The sequence below is a fragment of the Fusarium tjaetaba genome (assembly GCF_013396195.1).
Source record: "Fusarium tjaetaba strain NRRL 66243 chromosome Unknown NRRL66243_c0000110, whole genome shotgun sequence".
NCBI lineage: Eukaryota > Fungi > Ascomycota > Sordariomycetes > Hypocreales > Nectriaceae > Fusarium > Fusarium tjaetaba.
This window is the reverse complement of record NW_023501306.1, coordinates 1-18,272: the sequence shown is the minus strand read 5'-3', so window position 1 is coordinate 18,272 and position 18,272 is coordinate 1. Positions and strand designations below refer to the sequence as shown.

Sequence of the window (18,272 nt, the reverse complement as noted above, 5' to 3'; positions counted from 1 at the left end):
TTCATATTAAGGATGAATTGTCGCAGGACGCCGTTCGGGTTCTATACTACACTACAACTGTTATACACCGATACCCAAAGCCTTAAGGTCTCCGTCATCACGGAGGGCCATCTTCACTTCATCGTCTGCAATAGAAAGACGGAGCTTACTGGATCTCTCTGCACGCTGAGCTTCAAGGTTAATCAGGCCGGCTGCTACTAATTCGAGCGCCGCTATGTGAATGTGACCGGGTCTGGTCATTGGGCGCTGACTTCCTATCTGCGTCCCTTTCAGGCCATTATTGAGAACTGCTGCTACACCTGGAAGCGCTGCTGGAGCTCGAAGGCAGGCACGGTGTATCTCATCGAGAGTATCCCCAAAGGTTGTCTCGGCAAGACCTGTTCTTCGAATTCGCAGCAAAAGAGCTGCCATGACAAGCTTGGACATCAAAGGCAGGCTTCGAAGGTGTTGTTGGATGGGATTAGTGGTTGCCTCGTTGATAGCCTTCTTGATTGTCGCAATCGTAACACGACCTGAACCTTTGGGTTGCGCTTGACTGTCTCGCTTGCTTGGAGTTGCAGGATCACTAGGAGCATCGGCCTCGGCGAGCTCTACAGCTCGGCGGCATATGTCAAGGGCTCTCCGGGCGTCACCACTGACTGCGGCTACCTTTCGGCTGGCGAACTGTATAGCGTCCGGATCTACGATATTTCCAGGAACACCTTCTAGTCGTGACTGGATGATCTTCATCAGTTGTTCGTGATTGTAACCAGGGAATGTGATACGTGTAAGACCTGAGTTTTTGGTTAATATTACAGCAATGTGTCAGATTGAGATAATACCTAGTCGACTGCTGATCTTATTGCTGAGGGTTCTTTCAGGGAGGTCCATGGTGTTTGCAACTGCAAGTACAATAAGACGGCTATGTCGTAAAGTGGGCCAGTTGAAGAAGTTGTACATGACGGCCTGATTCTTTGTGACTAGTTGGTCAAGCTCATCCATGAGTACAACGCAGGGAATTCGGCGAGGGCTAGGGTTGCTGAACTCTCGTTCCAGATGATCAAGAGCCTGCGCTGGACTGGCTCTCTCCCCTTTAAGGGCTTCCCAGAGAAGAGTATAGGATTGGTGAGGGTCCGTGATCTTCATACCATTGATCTCCACGAATATGAAATCGTCCAGCTCATCAGAGCCTACAGCTTCTTCGAGCCTGGAGACGACCTCGCGGACCGTTGCTGTTTTCCCTGTTCCAGGTGTTCCAGAAATATAAATACAGTTACCTGTGCCATCGGAAATAGCTGCTTCAAGATGAGAATAAACCAAAGAAAATTCTCCTTCCCGACAAGGAAGACTGGTTGGGACCGACGAGACATGCAGGCGAGATCGTGCTATCTGGAAAGGTGAAGATTCAACTTGACTGGGCGACAGTTTGCGCGTGGCCAAAGGCGTAAACTCAAGTCTCTTGCTTGCACTCCTATAAGTAATTGTTAATAACCATTGCCATTGGGAGGGGCTTTCATCGCAAACCTTTTGACACGAGAGCCTGGTGTGGCTTGGCTCCTTCGTGAAGTTGGCGTAGCAGCTACCGAGCCCCGTCCTGTTTTGGTTGGTGTCTGCGGGATTTGAGCAGGATGGTAAGTATCATCAGAGGGTGATGGACTCCGAGCCTTTCGACGACGTCGTGTGACTTTTGTACCGGTCTTGACCCTATCCATCAAGGCGAACAAATCATTCTCACCCCCATATATTTCCTCCCATATAAATTCATCTGTGTATGTAGCAGTGCGGGTATTGCAGCCTCGTCGACAGACAAAGACCTTACCGAAGTCTGGATCATTTCGAGGAACCTTACCCTGGGGGTATCTCGTAAGGAAACCATCTTGAGACATGATCTTAGCTTTGCCGTTGATCGATGCCAGGGGGTTGATATCCCATGATGGAGAGATATAGAGTTCATTCTATAACTTTTGATTAGTCTCCATCCAACAGCGTCAACGGATTTCCAAAGCTGACTGGGTAGTAATCGGATCGTTTCTTGTCCCTACTTCGAATCTCCTTTTCACTCGAAAACCACATAAAGTTTGCTGCTTTCTCTCCCTCGCCATCGTCTTCAACAAATTCGCAGATCAAGGCGATCCAGGCCTCATTAGAGCCATCAGCTTTGAGCATGACAGTGTCTCCAATTTTGCATTCAAATTGGCCAATCCTTGCCCCGACAATCCTGTCGCCTGTCACCTTTCTTCGTTTTCTATCGCTCTGTGTTCCGTCACCTCGCTCGGTCGTTGTGGTAGAGTTGTAGATCCATTGCCATGATGGTTCTACATCCGCAAGCTCATCGTCAGACAGATCTTGGGGAACTTTAGACAGCTGGCGCTTTGTATGTTCTTCTGAATTGATGGGGGCCATTATTTTGTCGTTATCCGGTGCTGGGTGCTGCCACAGCAATTCACGCGTCGAGGAGACGCGACTGAAGTAAGAACAAATAATTGGTTGCTATAGGCTATGCATATATCGGGGGGCTGTATAGCGATACTACGGAGTATATCTTGAGCATACTAGGTAGGTACCTACTAGTAGGCTTAGCTAGCTTAGGTGGGCTAAGTACTACCTAGTACCTAGTGGAGAATCTCCAACACCTACCAGGCACGTCGTATGCTATTGATACTGTGCCTTACATCCATGGTCGCATTATTGCTGCCTTTGCGCAACAAAATCATACCTAAGAGACAGAGTTGAAAGGAATTATAGAGAGTTGTAATCTACATCTTACTCTTCCGCCTTAATAATACTACTAGAACTAAAGTATCCTCTAATCTTAATAATTAATAGTATATATAATTTAAATAACTTCTTCTAACTCCAGTTGGTCAATACAACTTACTCTTACCTATATCCATTATACTAACTCAGACACGCCATGGAATTCAAGAGAAGCTTTAGGCTACGTGAGGTGCATACTATGCGTCTACTCCTAATCGCTAACATTAATTAGACTTAGCCTACTATATACCACTACCTACGACGTGAGGTGGACAAATACCTGTGAGCTGAAAGGTGTGCAAGTGCCATGCAGGATGCAGGATAGCAAACGAGAAAGAGCAACCATGTTTTGCCAATAAGGTAAGGTGGCAGTATCAGCTTTGCGCTCAAACAAACCTAATACCTGTAAAACTGTTTGCTTCATCCCGAAAGTACCTACCTCCCTTACCTAAGGCAGTCGCCCGGCTGTGATTCACTGGGCTGTTTCCAATGCACCTCTTCTCCCACCCCTTCCGCCTTCTCAACTCTCCCCAACGCAAGATTTCCCCATCGCTTTCAGTCACTTCAAGATCTCCGGCCTGAGTCTCGGATCAAGATAAACATCTTCTGCTTGTCACAAGCTCATTCTTCTCTGTTCTCTCTTGGGTACCGGTGCTACGTGACGTTATGTATCAGGGCAGGGGAGGAGTCCCCTCGGGTAGAGGTGACCTCATGCCTCAAACTTCTCTCTCAAAGGCGCTCAAGTTTGCGTCGACGAAAAATGAGAAGTTGAAGACAGCGAAGAACATTTACCAAGGTAGAGAAGACAAGATCCGGCAAGCCGAGGATGCTGAACACCTTGGCCGTCCACCGCCAGGAAAATATCTAGCACAGGTAAGGATCCTCTCGAATTCACTTCTAAGCTTATTTGACAATATCTGACGAGACTTGAAGGCGAGCCTTGCACTTCCAGGGCAACACTTGCTACCTGTTGCGTTGGATGAACCCGCGGCACTCGACGATATACGCAAAAAGCATCGAGTCTATATCACGCGGGATGTGCCAAATGTTCTTGAAATGCACTGCGATTCTGTCCATCGCCTCCAGAAGGCGTTTGAAGCGGTCAACTGGAGAATTCGGGACATGCGTCTATCTAACGACAGTTCTCCCACACGCTTTCTTATACAGAGGCCAACTAAAGCGGCCGCCACTGACATGATTCAGTTGAAACTTGGAGCTCGCCCATCATTTCTTTCTAAAACCTCGAATCCTATCACTAACGTCTCTTCAATGGATGAACATTTGCCAAGACTGGTGTCGGACCTGGCATCCTCGGGGGAAGGCCTCATGGCACTGAATAAGACCATGGGCTTGCGAGTCAGTTTCGGACACGTTATCATTGCCAAGAGACCGAGAGGTACAGAAGATGAAATCACATTCGACCATTTCACCACACTTATGAACATGTATCCCAGTCGTGGAGGAGCCTCGATGGTAACCAGGTGAGCGGGGCTATATACCCAACTCGTATCACTATGTCTGACACGCAATAGACTTGGAGACGCTCACGAGGCGGAGAAACTCTTGCAGTATATCTCATGCCCAGAGGCAGGCATCTGCAAGAACATAAAGGACATGAGGCGAGGTTGTGAAGTGGTTGTAGTGGCCAACGGCCTGCAAATCAAGACTGAGGCCGACTACAACCCCCAACTTACGCAACTAGCAATGGTCCGCGCTACGAGGCCAGAGACCCGGGCACGTTGGAGTTGGACGACTGCTGCTCCTGACATGTACGTTAATTATTCGAAGAAGGAAAAATCCCATTTACTCATGTCTTGCACTTACAGGGAACACGATTGGAACATTCGAATGGATGCTTGGGACAAAGTGGACGTCCCAACAGAGTTTAGAGATCTTGCAAAGAGAATATCGGTTGTCTTCAAGCCAGACGAGGGCACCATTCTCCCTTTGCCAAATGTCGACACAAGTAAACTTGCGATTCCCGATGAGCAATTCACTGAAATTCAGGCAAGATCTTGGGCAATCATTCCATTCAAAGAATCCCCCTATGTGCTCAAGATCAACATCACCAAGACTCTAAAGGGATCTCGTACGATTGGGGAGCAAAATAGTACTTGGGGTGTTGAATTATACGCCCCCCACTGGGAGGAAAGTCTGAACTACTCCAGTGGTGGCCGAAAGGACTGGGGGGAGGGGCTCGAGAATATTTGGGAGGAAGGTGATGATCTCCAGTCGAGGCTCAGATGCTTCTTGCGGACCATTATGGAGGTCCAAGCCCTCCTGAACAGAGTGCATGCTGGTACTGCCTTGTCATAGCAGGTGCGCAAGGGGTGATGCTGCGCCGCTTGGGGAATCACCGGATGATACCTACTAAATTGGCGTCTGGCTAATCTTAATGGTGCCTAGAATGATGAGAAGTTTTCAATTCTGCCTCTCAGGCCTGTTGATCGCCTTGCCCTTGGCCAGCCATGATCTTTTGTCTCAAAACTGTTAGGGGTCAAATTAGCCTTGCTCCTAGTAGAAGCTGCGAGAAAAACATGCCTTCTTCAATCGTTCGTGCATTTGTCTGCTTCCGTTGGACAATAACCTCGAGATCTTTCAGGTTATTTCCCAGCTCCTCAACCTTGCTCTCGTAGAACTTTTCGGCCGACTTGAGTTTCTGTATGGTGGTCAATCAGTGAACATTTCCGAGCTTGCCAGGATCACAAATACTTTTTCAACCAAGAATCCAGTGCCTACATCCACCAATACAGTATCGGCATCTGTGAGCTCACCACGAACGTAGAGTGAGTTGGTGAGAGGAACCAGTACAGAGTTGGATCCTGGAGCATGTCAGGTGCTATTCAGAAAGCGAGACAGTGCTCTGGGTGGGAAGCGGTTAAGCAGGTGAATTATGTACCCTCGGGAGCGGCAGTGCGGCTTTTCACGCATTGGAGGCAGTCTTTAAACTTGTTCTGGGCGGCATGGAGTTGTGCGAACGAAGTCGTCAAGTGCTCGAGCTCTTCATCAAGCTGCTTCTTGACTTGGGCAAGCTGCTGGGGCTCTAGCGTATCGAGGTTGACTATAGCGCCAGTAGAGTCAGCAGATGGATATTCAGAATGAGTTACTGGGTAGCTTTACTGGTTTCTTGTCTTCCAGCCATCTTTTCGGTGTATACTGAAGTGGCGGCGGACAGGCAGTAGTTGTCGTAGATTACTTCTAGGTGCCTTTGAATGCCCCTCCAAGGTCTCGCTTGAGTAATAAAATGACGTGGGGTTGTTGAATTCTACTAACGGGGGTGCTATAGGCACTGTCGCTGATTGATTTTGCCCGCACACCTCCTTGCTGTACCTACCTAATTTAGTAGGTAGCTGCATTATGATCTTAGGCAGGTAGGTAAGGTACTGAAGTAATTAGTGGCCTTCTCTTCCATTGTTTTACCCTGATGCTTACATTTTAGTTAATTCTTTTCTCTTTTAACTTGTTTGATTTTATCGATCTGTGTTGCTATGAACTGTCCTTTGTTTGTTATACATTGGCTTCGAATGTAGTAGTTATGTGATACTAACTCAGGTTCATCCCTTACAGCTGATCCAATAAATTTGAGATGAATTCTGGCAGAGCGTCAAGCTTTACAGTTTCCTTGATCGAAAGTCGTCTGCATTGAACCTCGCAAGTTCCATTCTCTTTGTAAGATCTTCCCATGATAACCAAGACAGGAAACCCTACTATATCGGCATCTTTCATCTTCCAGACAAATGATCGCTGGCGATCATCAAGAACAACGTCCAAGCCATTACGCGAATTGTCGCCCGCGGCAAGCAAGTCGTAAATTCTCAGAGAATCTTCGGCTAAGTCTGGTGTAAATATGATCGCAACCTCAAACGGTGCAATGGCTCGGGGCCAACTCAGTCCCTGCTCGTCCGCGAGAATCTCTGCAACAGCACCAAAGATTCTCGAAACGCCGACGCCATGACAGCCCATTTGTAGAGGAATGCGACTCCCTGGGGCCAGTCCCTCTTCCGCAGCTGTCGCCGGAATCCCCGAGCGTGGTAAAGTTACACAGGCATCGAGTGGTACTGAATAGCGAGTTCCAAGTTGGAATGTGTGGCCGCACTCTAAAGCACGATGGATTTTTAATGCGCCATCTTCACATCGAGGGCAGGCATCGCCATCAGTGATACGTGCCAAATTCAGCCCGCCACCAGAGGCTGTACTGTCAATTGTTGAATACTCAGCTTGGAATGGTTGAAGATCTTTGGGTAACAACGGCAACTGGTCGCGAACCCTTTCAAATACCGGTACAAGTCTTCCATCAACAACATTGATCACTTTTGTCGTTCCGCTCTCCAGTGATACTCCCCAAAGTGGCAACGGATCCTCAATAGTGGCATCCAGCTCAGGGACAGCTGATTTGACAGCATGAAGATTGAGACCACTTTCTGCAGAGGTCCCCGATGGTCGAGGATACCAAGCATTGATCAAGGTTTTTCGATCCTTAGAGATGCCTCGCCAAACACGGAAGTTGGACGCCGGAGGGCTCTCCGAACTATCATATGCCGGAGAGGGGGGCCGGAGAGCAGCGACTTCGTCGTTAGCCGTATAGCCACAAGAGTCACAATTTACCACGGTATCTTCTCCGACAGAACTCGGCAAGTGGTATTCATGGCTCAAGTCACCGCCCATATCACCAGAGCTTGCCTCGGCCACAAGATATGGGAGTTTTAGCTCATCAAAGAAGGCGCGGTATGCTGCAGACACTTGACGATAGGTCTCCACAGCCTCAAGTGTTGTGAGGTCGAAAGTGTAGAGATCCTTCATCATGAACTCCCGTGAGCGCAGAAGACCGTGGCGAGGGCGACGCTCATCACGGTATTTTCGGGCTGGGAAACGTCAGTAGGTTTAGCATCAATGTTGAAGATAGAATGCGAACTGATCTGGTAAAGTCGGATTGGGAGGTCCTTGTATGAATTAACGATTCCGGCCACAAGCGTGGTGATCTCCTCCTCGTGTGTGGGCGACAATATCAGCGGAGTATTTTTACGATCTTTGAGTCGGAAAAGCTGAATGAGTCAGCCCATACCGCTTCATCAAAACTCCAGGCTCTTACCTCCGGCGCAACAGATTCAAGACGATCACTCTTTCGCCACAGTTCTTCTGATGAAATGGTTGACAGAGATAATCTCGATGCACCTATGGATAACATTTTAATGACATATGCTAAGTTGCTGGAATCGTACTGACCAACTGAGTGCATATGTTTATCGATCAGCTTTTCTATCTTATCCTGAACACGGAGGCCTAGAGGAAGAAGCTGGAAAATACCAGAGTGAGCCTGCTGATGCATTAACACCCAAGTCATGATTTGGCGACTCGGGCTAAGCTACCGACCTGCCGGAGGAAACCACCGCGAACGAGTTTTCCATGGCCAACTGAAATTTGATTAGCTCACAATAGATTCAATGGAAACATAATTAACTCACACTCATCTTCATTAGCAGCGATACCCCCGGTTGGCACCCATATTGTCGACAGGGTAGACCGTTGCGAGTCGGCTTTTGCTAGACTTGTGACTGACAAGGCACGCAGCTGGACACCCAAGGGGCCCCTTTGGATAAGAGAGCCACCTATACGAGAAATCCTTTTTCCTATCATGATTTTGAAAACTGATACGACAAGAGGTCTCAACACATACAACCTTTATGAGATCAGGTCCTCTTTTGATAGTATTTCAACAATCGGAAGGCTCTCCGTCTAATTGCTATCGTGTTAGTCATCCTGCATTAGCGCCCGTAAACGCGCTAGACGCCCGGAAGGTGGAGGTGGGGCACTCGGAAAAATGTCATACCAAAAAAAAAAAGTTGGAGGCTTCTGAGATCTATTTCTATTTAAGAGATTCTATCTGAGAGCCTCATTCAGCGAACCGGCTCTGACAACATGGCGAAGCCTTCTAAGAAACCGAAAGGCAAAGGCCCTCGCAGCTCTTCCAAGGGCCCAAAATTCGACAATAGTGCACTGGATAATCTGACGTCTACAATCGACAAAAAGCTTGGCAAACGAAAGCAACCTCCGACCAAGGCTAACAGCGAACAACATCAAAAGAGACAGCGAAATTCCGAGGGCTCATCCGGTGAGAAGAGCGGAAAGATCGACGAAAAGACTCTACTAGAAGAAATTAAGGCCCTCGGTGGCGATGAGAGCGACCTGGCGCTTATTCAAGATGTTGATTCTGACGACGAAGAGTACACTCAGGGCCCTAAGGATTCTAGAGCTGTCGATAAGAGCCTTAAGGATGAGCTGGCCGCTTTCTCCAAACAACTTGGATTTGCAGAGGTTGAAATGAGTGAAGCCAGCGACCAAGAGGATGAGGAAGAGGACGACGATGCTGAAAATAACGAAGTTGAGGGGGTTGATGACGACGATAGTGAACGAGAACAGGCCGTGGCACCCAAGGAACCCACCCCAAAGAAAGGCAACATGGTAGGTTGAACGATTTCCAAGGTGGGTTTTCTGACCGCTAACAGTAAGACAGGCCTTTGAGCCTCGAGCAGACTGGCATGATTCTGAGCTACGCAAACTTCCTGCACCGACTACTGATGAGCCAACTCCGCCCAGAGCCGCTCTGGATGCTCTGAAACAGCACGCTCAGGCACTTCTGGAGGAGGACGCAACCAAATACAGAACTAGCGTCTTTGCTCAATCTTCTCACAAGTTCTTGTCAACAATCATGACTTCAGGTACGCTTAGCGATAAGGTGTCTGCTCTCACTCTTGCCGTTCAAGAATCTCCGGTTCATAACATCAGGGCTTTTGATGCTCTTATGAGCCTGGCCTCCAAGAAAAGTCGAGGACAGGCCCTTGGTGCCATTGGCGCGCTGGTTGATTTGCTTGGCCCCGGCACATTGCTCCCTGCTGACCGCCGTCTTCGAGCTTTTCATGATCAGCCAGGGCTTGTTGGAACTTTGCAGCGAAACCCTGGAAAGCCTTGGGCCCCTGGTAACGCGCTGCCTGGTAAGATCACGCCCGCCCACTTGATTGCTTGGATATACGAGGATTGGCTGAAGGCGACTTACTTTCGACTCATTCAACTGCTCGAATCCTGGTGCTCAGATGAGATTGAGTATTCACGTACCCGAGCACTCGATTTTGTCTATGGCCTCCTCAAGGAGAAGCCTGAGCAAGAATCTAACCTCCTCAGATTGCTTGTGAACAAGTTGGGTGACCGAGATCGTAAAATCTCTTCTCGAGCGTCGTACCTCATTCTCCAGCTGCAGAATTCACATCCTGGAATGAAACCTATCATTGTCCGGACTATTGAACAGGATATCCTTCTGCATCCATCTCAGGACCATCGATCAAAGTATTATGCCATCAACACCCTGAACCAGACAATACTTAGCAACAAGGAGCCTTCATTAGCTGAGGCCCTGATGCGAATTTACTTTGACCTTTTTACTATCATTTTGAAGACTGGAAGTCTAGGCATCACTGCGCCAACGGACTCGAAGCCAGGCAAAGATGACGATAACAGAGGTGATGTTAAACGGAATACTGGACGACGACCTCAGAGACCGCGAGGCGGTAAGCCAGCAAAGCCCTCGGCTTCTGAGCCCGAAACTGAGGCTGCTGATAAGCTTGTATCTGCCATCTTGACTGGAGTCAATCGCGCAGCTCCATTCATGGTTGGCAACGATGCTATGTATGTGTGCTTCTGTGTTTCTTTCAGCATATCTTGTTGTAGACACGTAACACTGACACAACAACAGCATGGAATCTCACCTAGACACACTATTCAAGATTGCCCATTCAGGCAACTTCAACACTGGAATCCAGGCACTTCTCTTGATTCAACAAATATCTTCATCAAGAAGTCTTGCAAACGAGAGATTTTACAGGACCTTGTACGAGTCCCTACTTGATCCTCGACTGGTGAACTCCTCGAAGCAGGCACTTTACTTGAACCTTCTTCTGCGCGCGCTCAAAAACGATGTTGATAGTCGCCGGGTCAAGGCCTTTGCCAAGCGTATGCTCCAGATTTCTGGCCTTCATCAACCCTCATTTACATGTGGACTTCTTTATCTTGTCGGGCACCTACGCGAGAGTTTCCCTGATCTCTCGACTTTACTGGAAGAGCCTGAGGAGTCCATCTTTGACGATGAGCCCATAAATGAGAAGCAACGATACGATGGTCGAAAGAGAGATCCCGAGTACAGCAACGCCAACCGTAGCTGCTTGTGGGAGATGGTATGTTACAGTTTGTTGTCTCCACTCAGTGCCATCATACTGACTATATTCAGATTCCTCTTCAGTGTCACTACCATCCGTCGGTTACAGTCTATGCGTTGTCGATATTGGAGCGCAATAAGAAGTCATTGAAGCCGGACCTTGATAGCCATTCACTCATTCGCTTCTTGGACAAGTTCGTCTACCGAAACGCCAAGGTCACCGATTCAGCCAAGGGCGTTTCCATCATGCAGCCTCTACGGGCTACCAAGGACGCTGGTGACATCTGGCTCGGCAGTCGTGGAGCTGGAGGTGCCGTGTCGTCTGTGAACTCATCCGCATTCTGGAAGAAGAAAGCGGAAGATGTTCCTGCGGAGGACATCTTCTTCCACCAGTACTTCCAGCAGGTTGACAAGGAGGGCAAGGAGACCAAGAAGAATGCTGCAGGAAACGTCGAATCTGACGATGAGCAAGAAGACGAAGTTTGGAAGGCACTAGTGTCTACACAACCTGGCGTTGACCCTGATGACGATGGCTCTGATGTGGGCTTCGACCTCGACGACTCGGAAATGGCATCGGACGATGACTCGCAAGCATTGTCCTTGGATGGCGAGTTGGGCGAGGATGACGACGACGACATGAGTGTGGATATCGAGGGTTCCGATGAGGAGATGGGTGGTGCTTTGATAAGCGAGGATGAGGAGGGATTCGAGGTCAAGGAGGCAGCAAGCGAGAAGACGAAGTCGAAGCGCAGAAAGCTCAAGGATCTTCCCATGTTCGCCTCGGTGGACGATTATGCCGAGCTCTTGGCCGGAGAGGAGGATATGTAGGAGAGCTTATAATAAATTGCGAGGGACATGATGAAGCTGGACCCATGTTTTAATATTTTGGCGGTACAATACACATGTGGATGCAGGAATAAAAAAGGCACATCTGAAAGAAATACGCGCGCAGGCATGTTAGACAATATGTCACATAAAATACATCTCTTGTTGTTTGTCTCAATCAGGTATCAAACCACTCAAGCTCATCATTCTTGGTGAAAATTGCTCTGTAGGTCTTTCCGCCACTAGAATCCTCGCGCTCCTCGGTGTGAATGCTATGGAGCTTGGGGGGCTCATCACCACCGCCAATGAAGACACGGAAGTGAATATAAGATGGGCCTGAAGGATCAGGCAAAGCGGGAATGCGAAGCTTGCCGAACAAATGAATACCGTAGGCTGATGTAGCGACACGGACAGCTTCGAAGTCGTCAGCGCTGAAACCGACAAGGTCTTGGTCTGAGAGGTGTTCCTATATCTTATAAGCCAAAGCCGAGAAATATTGGATGGAACTTACAGCAGCTGCAAAGTACTCTGGTTCGTGCTCTAAGAGGGGGGGGTCAGCTCAGATCCAATCAGAGGTAGGCTCATATCGACTCACTATTGTAGTCGTGGCGGAGATGAACAAGAGTCTTCTTGAGCTCGGGGAGGATCTGTTCAAAGGCTGTAATGGAGTCCTCCTTGGGAGGGTGAACAGGGCCAAGATCTACAGTTTCAGCGGTCGCCTGGATCAAAGAGTTAATATCAAGTTTGCCAACCAAGTTCGACAATCTCACCATTGTGAGCAAGGTGCCTCGTGAGTTCTAAGTGATTTGAAAATGTATAGTGAGTGAGGAACTCGATGACCACGGTAAACGGAGATGCACACACTTTAAATACTGCCTACGGTACTCCCTAGGCTACGTGAACAAGGAATAAAACGCCCAAGCAAGCACGCATGTCGTCAGCGGCCTTTGATCGTCTCCTACAAATCATGTCTCACAAGCTCGTCGAGCTACTCTGGTTGGATGAGACTCACGTCAGGTGCTAGGGGTCCCAGCACATGGCTCCATGGCAGTTGGGACATCTTCCCGCGATCATCAGGGTCGTGCCAACTTGGCGCATAGGTAGGTTTCAGCAGGCTAAACTACCTACCTACCTCTATACCTACTACGTATAACTACTACCTAACAAGCCACTACCTAAGGTATGTACAGCTTTCCCGTTCCACGTTAGGTGGGTATCTACCTAGGAACAACGTTAGCTATCGTTTAAGTGCATAATAAACGCCGAGGCCAACCCTCCTATCCGAGGCAAGGCGGAAACGCCGATAACCAAGACAACCTTAAATCTAATCAAAAGCCGAGGCGGCGCATCTCTCAAGTTCTACTTTTTTTTTTTTTTTAATATTCTTTTTGTCTTTGATTTCGCCTTTATTTATTTATCAGAGTTCACTCTCTAGAACAACAAATTCGCTATGTTTTCTAAGCAAGTTGGTCGCAATGGACGTCTTGCAGCGCAAGCTTGCAAACGTTTTGCTCGTCCTACGCAGTCCCGCAGTTATGCGACTGGAGGTGTGCCTGCGCCCCTCAAAGCACTTATACCCGCAAGATGTACTGACAAATCTGACCTATAGCAGCCACAGCACCCGCTGGTGGTGCTTTCAAGAGAGCGGCAGGTATGTTGCTCGCTGGCGTAGGCGCAAGCACAGCAGGCGGTTTTGGAACATGGTACACGATGCATTCGAACGGCTTGGGCTTCCACTCAGACGAAGAGAGCCTGCGGCGATTCGTCGCTAACCACGAAGAGGCGAAGATGGTGGAAGAGACGATCAACAAACATCCGCTCGTTGCGGAGCTCCGCGCCAACCCCGAACTCACCGAATCACGGCCACACATGAAAATGCCCGGATCATACCGAAGTCGGAGCCTGACAGGAGGAGCGCTCATCGGCGAGGGGAAAATGCCAGTACCACCGTACGCCTGGATGGCGCCCAAGGGCAAACAGCTTGTGTCTATAGCATATGTCGGTGACGACCTGTGCGGCCATCCTGGTATTGTACATGGTGGTCTCCTGGCGACTATGCTGGATGAGGGTCTCGGGCGCTGCTCCTTCGGTGCGCTGCCCCATAACATTGCCGTTACAGCAAACCTCAATGTCGACTATCGCAAACCCACACCAGCGGGAAGCTTTTTGGTTCTTCGAGCGGAGACATACAAGGTGGAAGGCCGCAAGGCCTGGGTTAGGGGCCATATCGAATTACTGGCCGAGCCTGGCGAGAAGCCGACGATAGTGGCCGAAGCGCAAGCACTATTCATCTCGCCCAAGTATGCTGCGGTAAGTCATATATCGTGTGCTACCGATATTCTGGAGATGTTCTAATGCGCCTTGTAGATGATGCCTAAGATTGGTTAAACGAATAGATGACACGTGCTACGACAACTTTTTCTTTCTTTGAGCGAGCGACGGGAGTGACAGGTGCATTTTATAGAGGTTGTGTTGTGGTAGACGAGGAACCTCGCAGTCGGCAGGTGACATAAATGGTGGACGACGACAGAGCAATTTACAAGAACACATTCTAATTACACATAGAGCGTTTCCTTTGGGGAAATCGATAGAGCTGCCATGTATTATTATATATAGAAATAACATGAAATTCTCCGTTTAAAGTTGGATTTTCTTTTTTTTCTTTTCCCTTTTCGCGGGGCCGACTTCCGGCGCATCGAGCAGACGCCCGTGGAGTCGCTGGACCCGCGCCGGCCACTTAAGGAATAGGCTTGTATGGGATGGAACGGCCTCTGATGTCGCCATCCTCAATATGAGTTCTCATAGGCTGACTATACTCTTATAAAGGTGGACCTCCGGGGAGTCTGTAGCAGGTGGCTTCTGCCGCCCGATGGCCCGATCACGACATTGCCAGGGCAAGTTGCGGGCAATTACTACAATCACATAGGGAGGTTCCTGGAGCGAATCATGGAGGCGTATAGCTAGAAAGATGGTATAAAATTTTATCATCAAGGTCTTGAGGTCGCAATTGGCGTCAGAAATCACTATTATTAGCTCAGTACTTAGGTTCTGGTCGATTTGGTAGGTACTCTAGGTACATTAGTAGACTGCCATTCTCACTCACCCTCCACCGATTGGAAACTCTTCTTTTTTTTTTCTTCTTCTTCCTTTCTTCACTATCTAATATCAATCTCAACATATATTGCTTGCACAATGGCGACGTAAGTAAAAAGCAAACCGCTCATCTCGTGCACTGCCTGTCCTCGCTGTGCCTACTATCTGGCTTCTGAATCTTGTCTCCAAAGTCTCCAAATCCATTCATTACCCCGCCATCCCTACATACATCCCACTTCAACACCAGAGGTATCGCTAACTAATGACGCCCTTCACAGCAACATCACCTGGCACCCTTCCTTATCGCGCAAGGAGCGCAACGAGACCCGTGGACAGCGCGGTCTCACCATCTGGCTGACCGGTCTCTCTGCTTCTGGCAAGTCCACTGTCGCCACTGCGCTTGAGCAGCATCTCCTTCACCTCGGCGTCGCTGCCTACCGTCTCGACGGCGACAATGTCCGCTTCGGACTGAACAAGGACCTTGGCTTCTCCGAGGCTGACCGAAACGAGAACATTCGCCGCATCTCCGAAGTCGCCAAGCTCTTCGCGGACTCATCCACCGTCGCCATTACCTCTTTTATCTCTCCGTACAGAGCGGATCGCAAGGTCGCCCGTGATCTGCACGAGCAAGCCACACAGGGCGGCGATGAGCCAATCCCCTTTATCGAAGTCTACGTTGATGTGCCCCTCGAAGTTGCGGAGCAGCGTGATCCCAAGGGTCTTTACAAGAAGGCTCGCGCTGGTGAGATCAAGGATTTCACCGGCATTTCTGCTCCGTATGAGGAGCCTGAGAACGCCGAGATCACTATCAAGACTCACGAGAACTCAGTTGAGGAGTGTGTTGCTCAGATTGTCCAGTGGCTCAATGAGAAGGGTTATCTCAACAAGAAATAGGCACAAAATCCATAATTGTGTTTCGCACTTAACAAGATGTAGATCGGATATTAGTGCCACGCGACACCGGCCGTCGTCATTCAAGAGGCATAATGATAGGTTAGAATATAGGCGTTTCTTGCATGCAGGCGACTAGTTCTATCGTTATTCTTTCTCAGCTTGTCTTCCTTTCGCCAACCTTCCAGCCGCGCCATTCGCTAAGGAAACTCGATCTCGTAGTATACGTATGCCGTGTATTCGTGTCCCTCGCCAGTCTGAAAACCAGCGGCTGCCATTTCCGAGCTCAGCGCAGCGTCGTCCTTGGTAATCTTGCCTCGCTTGTCCCGTCCAAAGGCATTGCCGCCCAGGAACGAGTAGTTTGAGTCCAGTGCAGCCTTGACCTTGGGCGCCAGCTTGGATGTAGTCTGCGAATGTGATCAGTCATGTGAATTGGAACGCATTCGATAGGCTCACCTTGACTAGGACCGATACGTAATCCAGAGGCAGGCCATAGCGAAGAACTGCCTCAACAAAGACCCTTAATGTCATAACATGTATCCAGATCATGACACTTTCACTCCATCCCGTACGTCCCATACGCAGAGCCTCGCCACAAACCTTGCGCTCTTCATTGGTGACTCGATCGAGCTCCCTTTGCTCTTCTTGTCGACCACCTTCAACGTACTTGTACTGACGGGGCGTCCACTTCTGTTCTCGGCACTTGGCGAGGAATTCGGCGCTATGCTTCTTAAATGTCGACACAGCAAAGAGAACAAACTCGTCATCCTTGGCCACCTCGACAGCCGAGCGAGGCACAACCATGGGTGATATTGTCTCATACTCCTTAATGAAATCCTTCTTTGCATTGCCAGGAACAACAATGAGGTGTGTCTCGATGTACTCAGAATCCTGCACAAGAAGTTTCGGGTCGACAATGGGGGTCAAGGACTTGGTAGAGAGGTTGCCGCTGATTGAGACTGTCAATGATCTGAGGATTGTATTTTGATCAGCGGAAAATACTCACGTTTGGCGGCGCTGCAGGGCCGCAAGGTTTGTCTTGACAGAGTTATACTGATTAAACTTTGTCTTAACGTCGGTATCAACGTTAGCTAACTCCTGAGGACATGTTAGTTGGAGCCTAGGACTGAGGTTGGTGGATTAACGCGCCTTTTGCAAAGTGCTAATAAGCTCTGCAAGAGACTTGTCGGCTCGATATCGGATTTTGTTCCAGCTGAAAGTGCTCACGTATTGATCAGTGGGTTCTGATGTGAGTGATTAGCGACTATCCGGTCTCAAAACAAGTGTACGCGACTGACTATCGTTGACCATCTTATACTGGGCGATACGATCTTCGTCACCCTCGAGCACATTCTTCAAAGAGTCGGCGACCTTGGACACAACAGCCTGGCATGACGCCTCGAGCTTGGTAAGCTCATCTGCCTGTTGCACCAGAGCATCCAGAGTGCCGATCTTGAAGTCGGGGATGTTGAAAGGCAGAACGGAACCATTGTCGGAAGAGATGGTCCCGCGCAATGATGATATGGCATCATCGCGATCGCTCGAGTCAAAGACGCCCTGGGGCAAAGATAGGAATGCGTATTTCGTCGACATTATAGAAAGCTCAAGCTACAAGATATTCGATGGATGAATTATGTCGAGGATATCTGCAAGATAGACTGTCGGTTTGATGGGTGTGACACCAGCGAAGAACGCGGGCAGCTCCACACGGTGAAAGCTATGGCTTTACTCGCGAGTCAAGCTCACGGGTTCATCGATCGATAAATGGCTCTCCGTTGAAGTCTTGCTGTTGAAACGGATAGAGCGGGCGAGGGCGAGGGCGAGGTTGGGTCGTATCGCGTTACGTTGCGTTTATAGGGCGAGAGTGTTGCTGGAGTTGCGAGTACTACACTACCTAATACAAAGCAGTGGGAGCTTCCATGAATATCTTACTACCTTACTCCGTACCTTACGGAGTAGCAGTTGCCCTTTGGGATCAGGAGAGTCAGTTGTGGATCTGTGGCTAGTGAGGTTAGGTATGACGACTGCTTGTGGCTGCCCACCTCCATAGTCTTATACCCCGATCGAAAGTACCAGGTACCTACGTCCCTCGCATGGACCTATGGAGTAGGTAAGGTACCTATAAGGCATACCCTATTTTTAAATAGGGCGTGGGTAAGGGTTTTAGGCTATAATAGGCTGCTAATATAGTCTATAACCCGGTTACAGTTAAAGGCTTATAAGTTAATATTATCTTATTAAAAATAGCTCTCTTTTTTATTAACTAGCTTATTAAAGTTAATAGCTTAATATTACTTTATAAGTCTTTAATAGTTAGTAAATTACTAACTATATTAATAGCCTATTAAGGTTAATAAGTCTAACCCTTTAAAAGGATATTATTTAAAGTAATAGCTATTAGTTAATTACTTATAAAAGCACTTACTTTAACTATTAATAAACCTGCTTTTTAATATATATTAAAATTATAAATCTTTTTATTTTTTGATTTTTTTTAATTACTATTAGCCTTATTTAAGGCTAT

The 18,272-nt window shown here is 48.5% G+C and overlaps 8 protein-coding genes across 8 annotated transcripts; 4 read left to right on the top strand and 4 right to left on the bottom strand.

Moving 5' to 3' along the window:
• Positions 1–60: 60 nt before the first annotated feature.
• FTJAE_5812 (origin recognition complex subunit 1) lies at positions 61–2,382 on the bottom strand (the record flags this gene model as incomplete). Its single annotated transcript, XM_037352360.1, has 5 exons — positions 61–773; positions 822–1,450; positions 1,504–1,744; positions 1,799–1,934; positions 1,990–2,382. The coding sequence occupies 5 exons, from the start codon at positions 2,380–2,382 to the stop codon at positions 61–63; spliced, it is 2,112 nt and encodes a 703-aa protein (XP_037207094.1).
• Positions 2,383–3,447: 1,065 nt separating this feature from the next.
• FTJAE_5811 (uncharacterized protein) lies at positions 3,448–5,052 on the top strand (the record flags this gene model as incomplete). Its single annotated transcript, XM_037352359.1, has 4 exons — positions 3,448–3,609; positions 3,670–4,217; positions 4,269–4,505; positions 4,563–5,052. 4 exons carry the CDS (start codon positions 3,448–3,450, stop codon positions 5,050–5,052), a joined length of 1,437 nt encoding a protein of 478 aa, XP_037207093.1.
• A 181-nt stretch (positions 5,053–5,233) lies between these two features.
• FTJAE_5810 (prolyl-tRNA synthetase) lies at positions 5,234–8,370 on the bottom strand (the record flags this gene model as incomplete). Its single annotated transcript, XM_037352358.1, has 10 exons — positions 5,234–5,395; positions 5,449–5,558; positions 5,636–5,797; positions 5,933–6,066; positions 6,302–7,598; positions 7,649–7,778; positions 7,826–7,908; positions 7,960–8,050; positions 8,107–8,147; positions 8,199–8,370. 10 exons carry the CDS (start codon positions 8,368–8,370, stop codon positions 5,234–5,236), a joined length of 2,382 nt encoding a protein of 793 aa, XP_037207092.1.
• A 282-nt stretch (positions 8,371–8,652) lies between these two features.
• On the top strand, positions 8,653–11,767 carry FTJAE_5809 (ribosome biogenesis MAK21; the record flags this gene model as incomplete). The annotated part of the gene is made up of 4 exons (XM_037352356.1): positions 8,653–9,195; positions 9,248–10,413; positions 10,481–10,958; positions 11,012–11,767. 4 exons carry the CDS (start codon positions 8,653–8,655, stop codon positions 11,765–11,767), a joined length of 2,943 nt encoding a protein of 980 aa, XP_037207091.1.
• A 175-nt stretch (positions 11,768–11,942) lies between these two features.
• FTJAE_5808 (uncharacterized protein) lies at positions 11,943–12,537 on the bottom strand (the record flags this gene model as incomplete). The annotated part of the gene is made up of 4 exons (XM_037352355.1): positions 11,943–12,230; positions 12,276–12,304; positions 12,360–12,483; positions 12,535–12,537. The coding sequence occupies 4 exons, from the start codon at positions 12,535–12,537 to the stop codon at positions 11,943–11,945; spliced, it is 444 nt and encodes a 147-aa protein (XP_037207090.1).
• A 677-nt stretch (positions 12,538–13,214) lies between these two features.
• On the top strand, positions 13,215–14,152 carry FTJAE_5807 (thioesterase family; the record flags this gene model as incomplete). Its single annotated transcript, XM_037352354.1, has 3 exons — positions 13,215–13,311; positions 13,377–14,074; positions 14,132–14,152. 3 exons carry the CDS (start codon positions 13,215–13,217, stop codon positions 14,150–14,152), a joined length of 816 nt encoding a protein of 271 aa, XP_037207089.1.
• Positions 14,153–14,956: 804 nt separating this feature from the next.
• On the top strand, positions 14,957–15,751 carry FTJAE_5806 (adenylyl-sulfate kinase; the record flags this gene model as incomplete). The annotated part of the gene is made up of 2 exons (XM_037352353.1): positions 14,957–14,964; positions 15,136–15,751. 2 exons carry the CDS (start codon positions 14,957–14,959, stop codon positions 15,749–15,751), a joined length of 624 nt encoding a protein of 207 aa, XP_037207088.1.
• A 197-nt stretch (positions 15,752–15,948) lies between these two features.
• On the bottom strand, positions 15,949–17,341 carry FTJAE_5805 (v-type H+-transporting ATPase subunit C; the record flags this gene model as incomplete). The annotated part of the gene is made up of 5 exons (XM_037352352.1): positions 15,949–16,155; positions 16,205–16,697; positions 16,755–16,846; positions 16,976–16,992; positions 17,047–17,341. 5 exons carry the CDS (start codon positions 17,339–17,341, stop codon positions 15,949–15,951), a joined length of 1,104 nt encoding a protein of 367 aa, XP_037207087.1.
• Between the last annotated feature and the right edge of the window lie 931 nt (positions 17,342–18,272).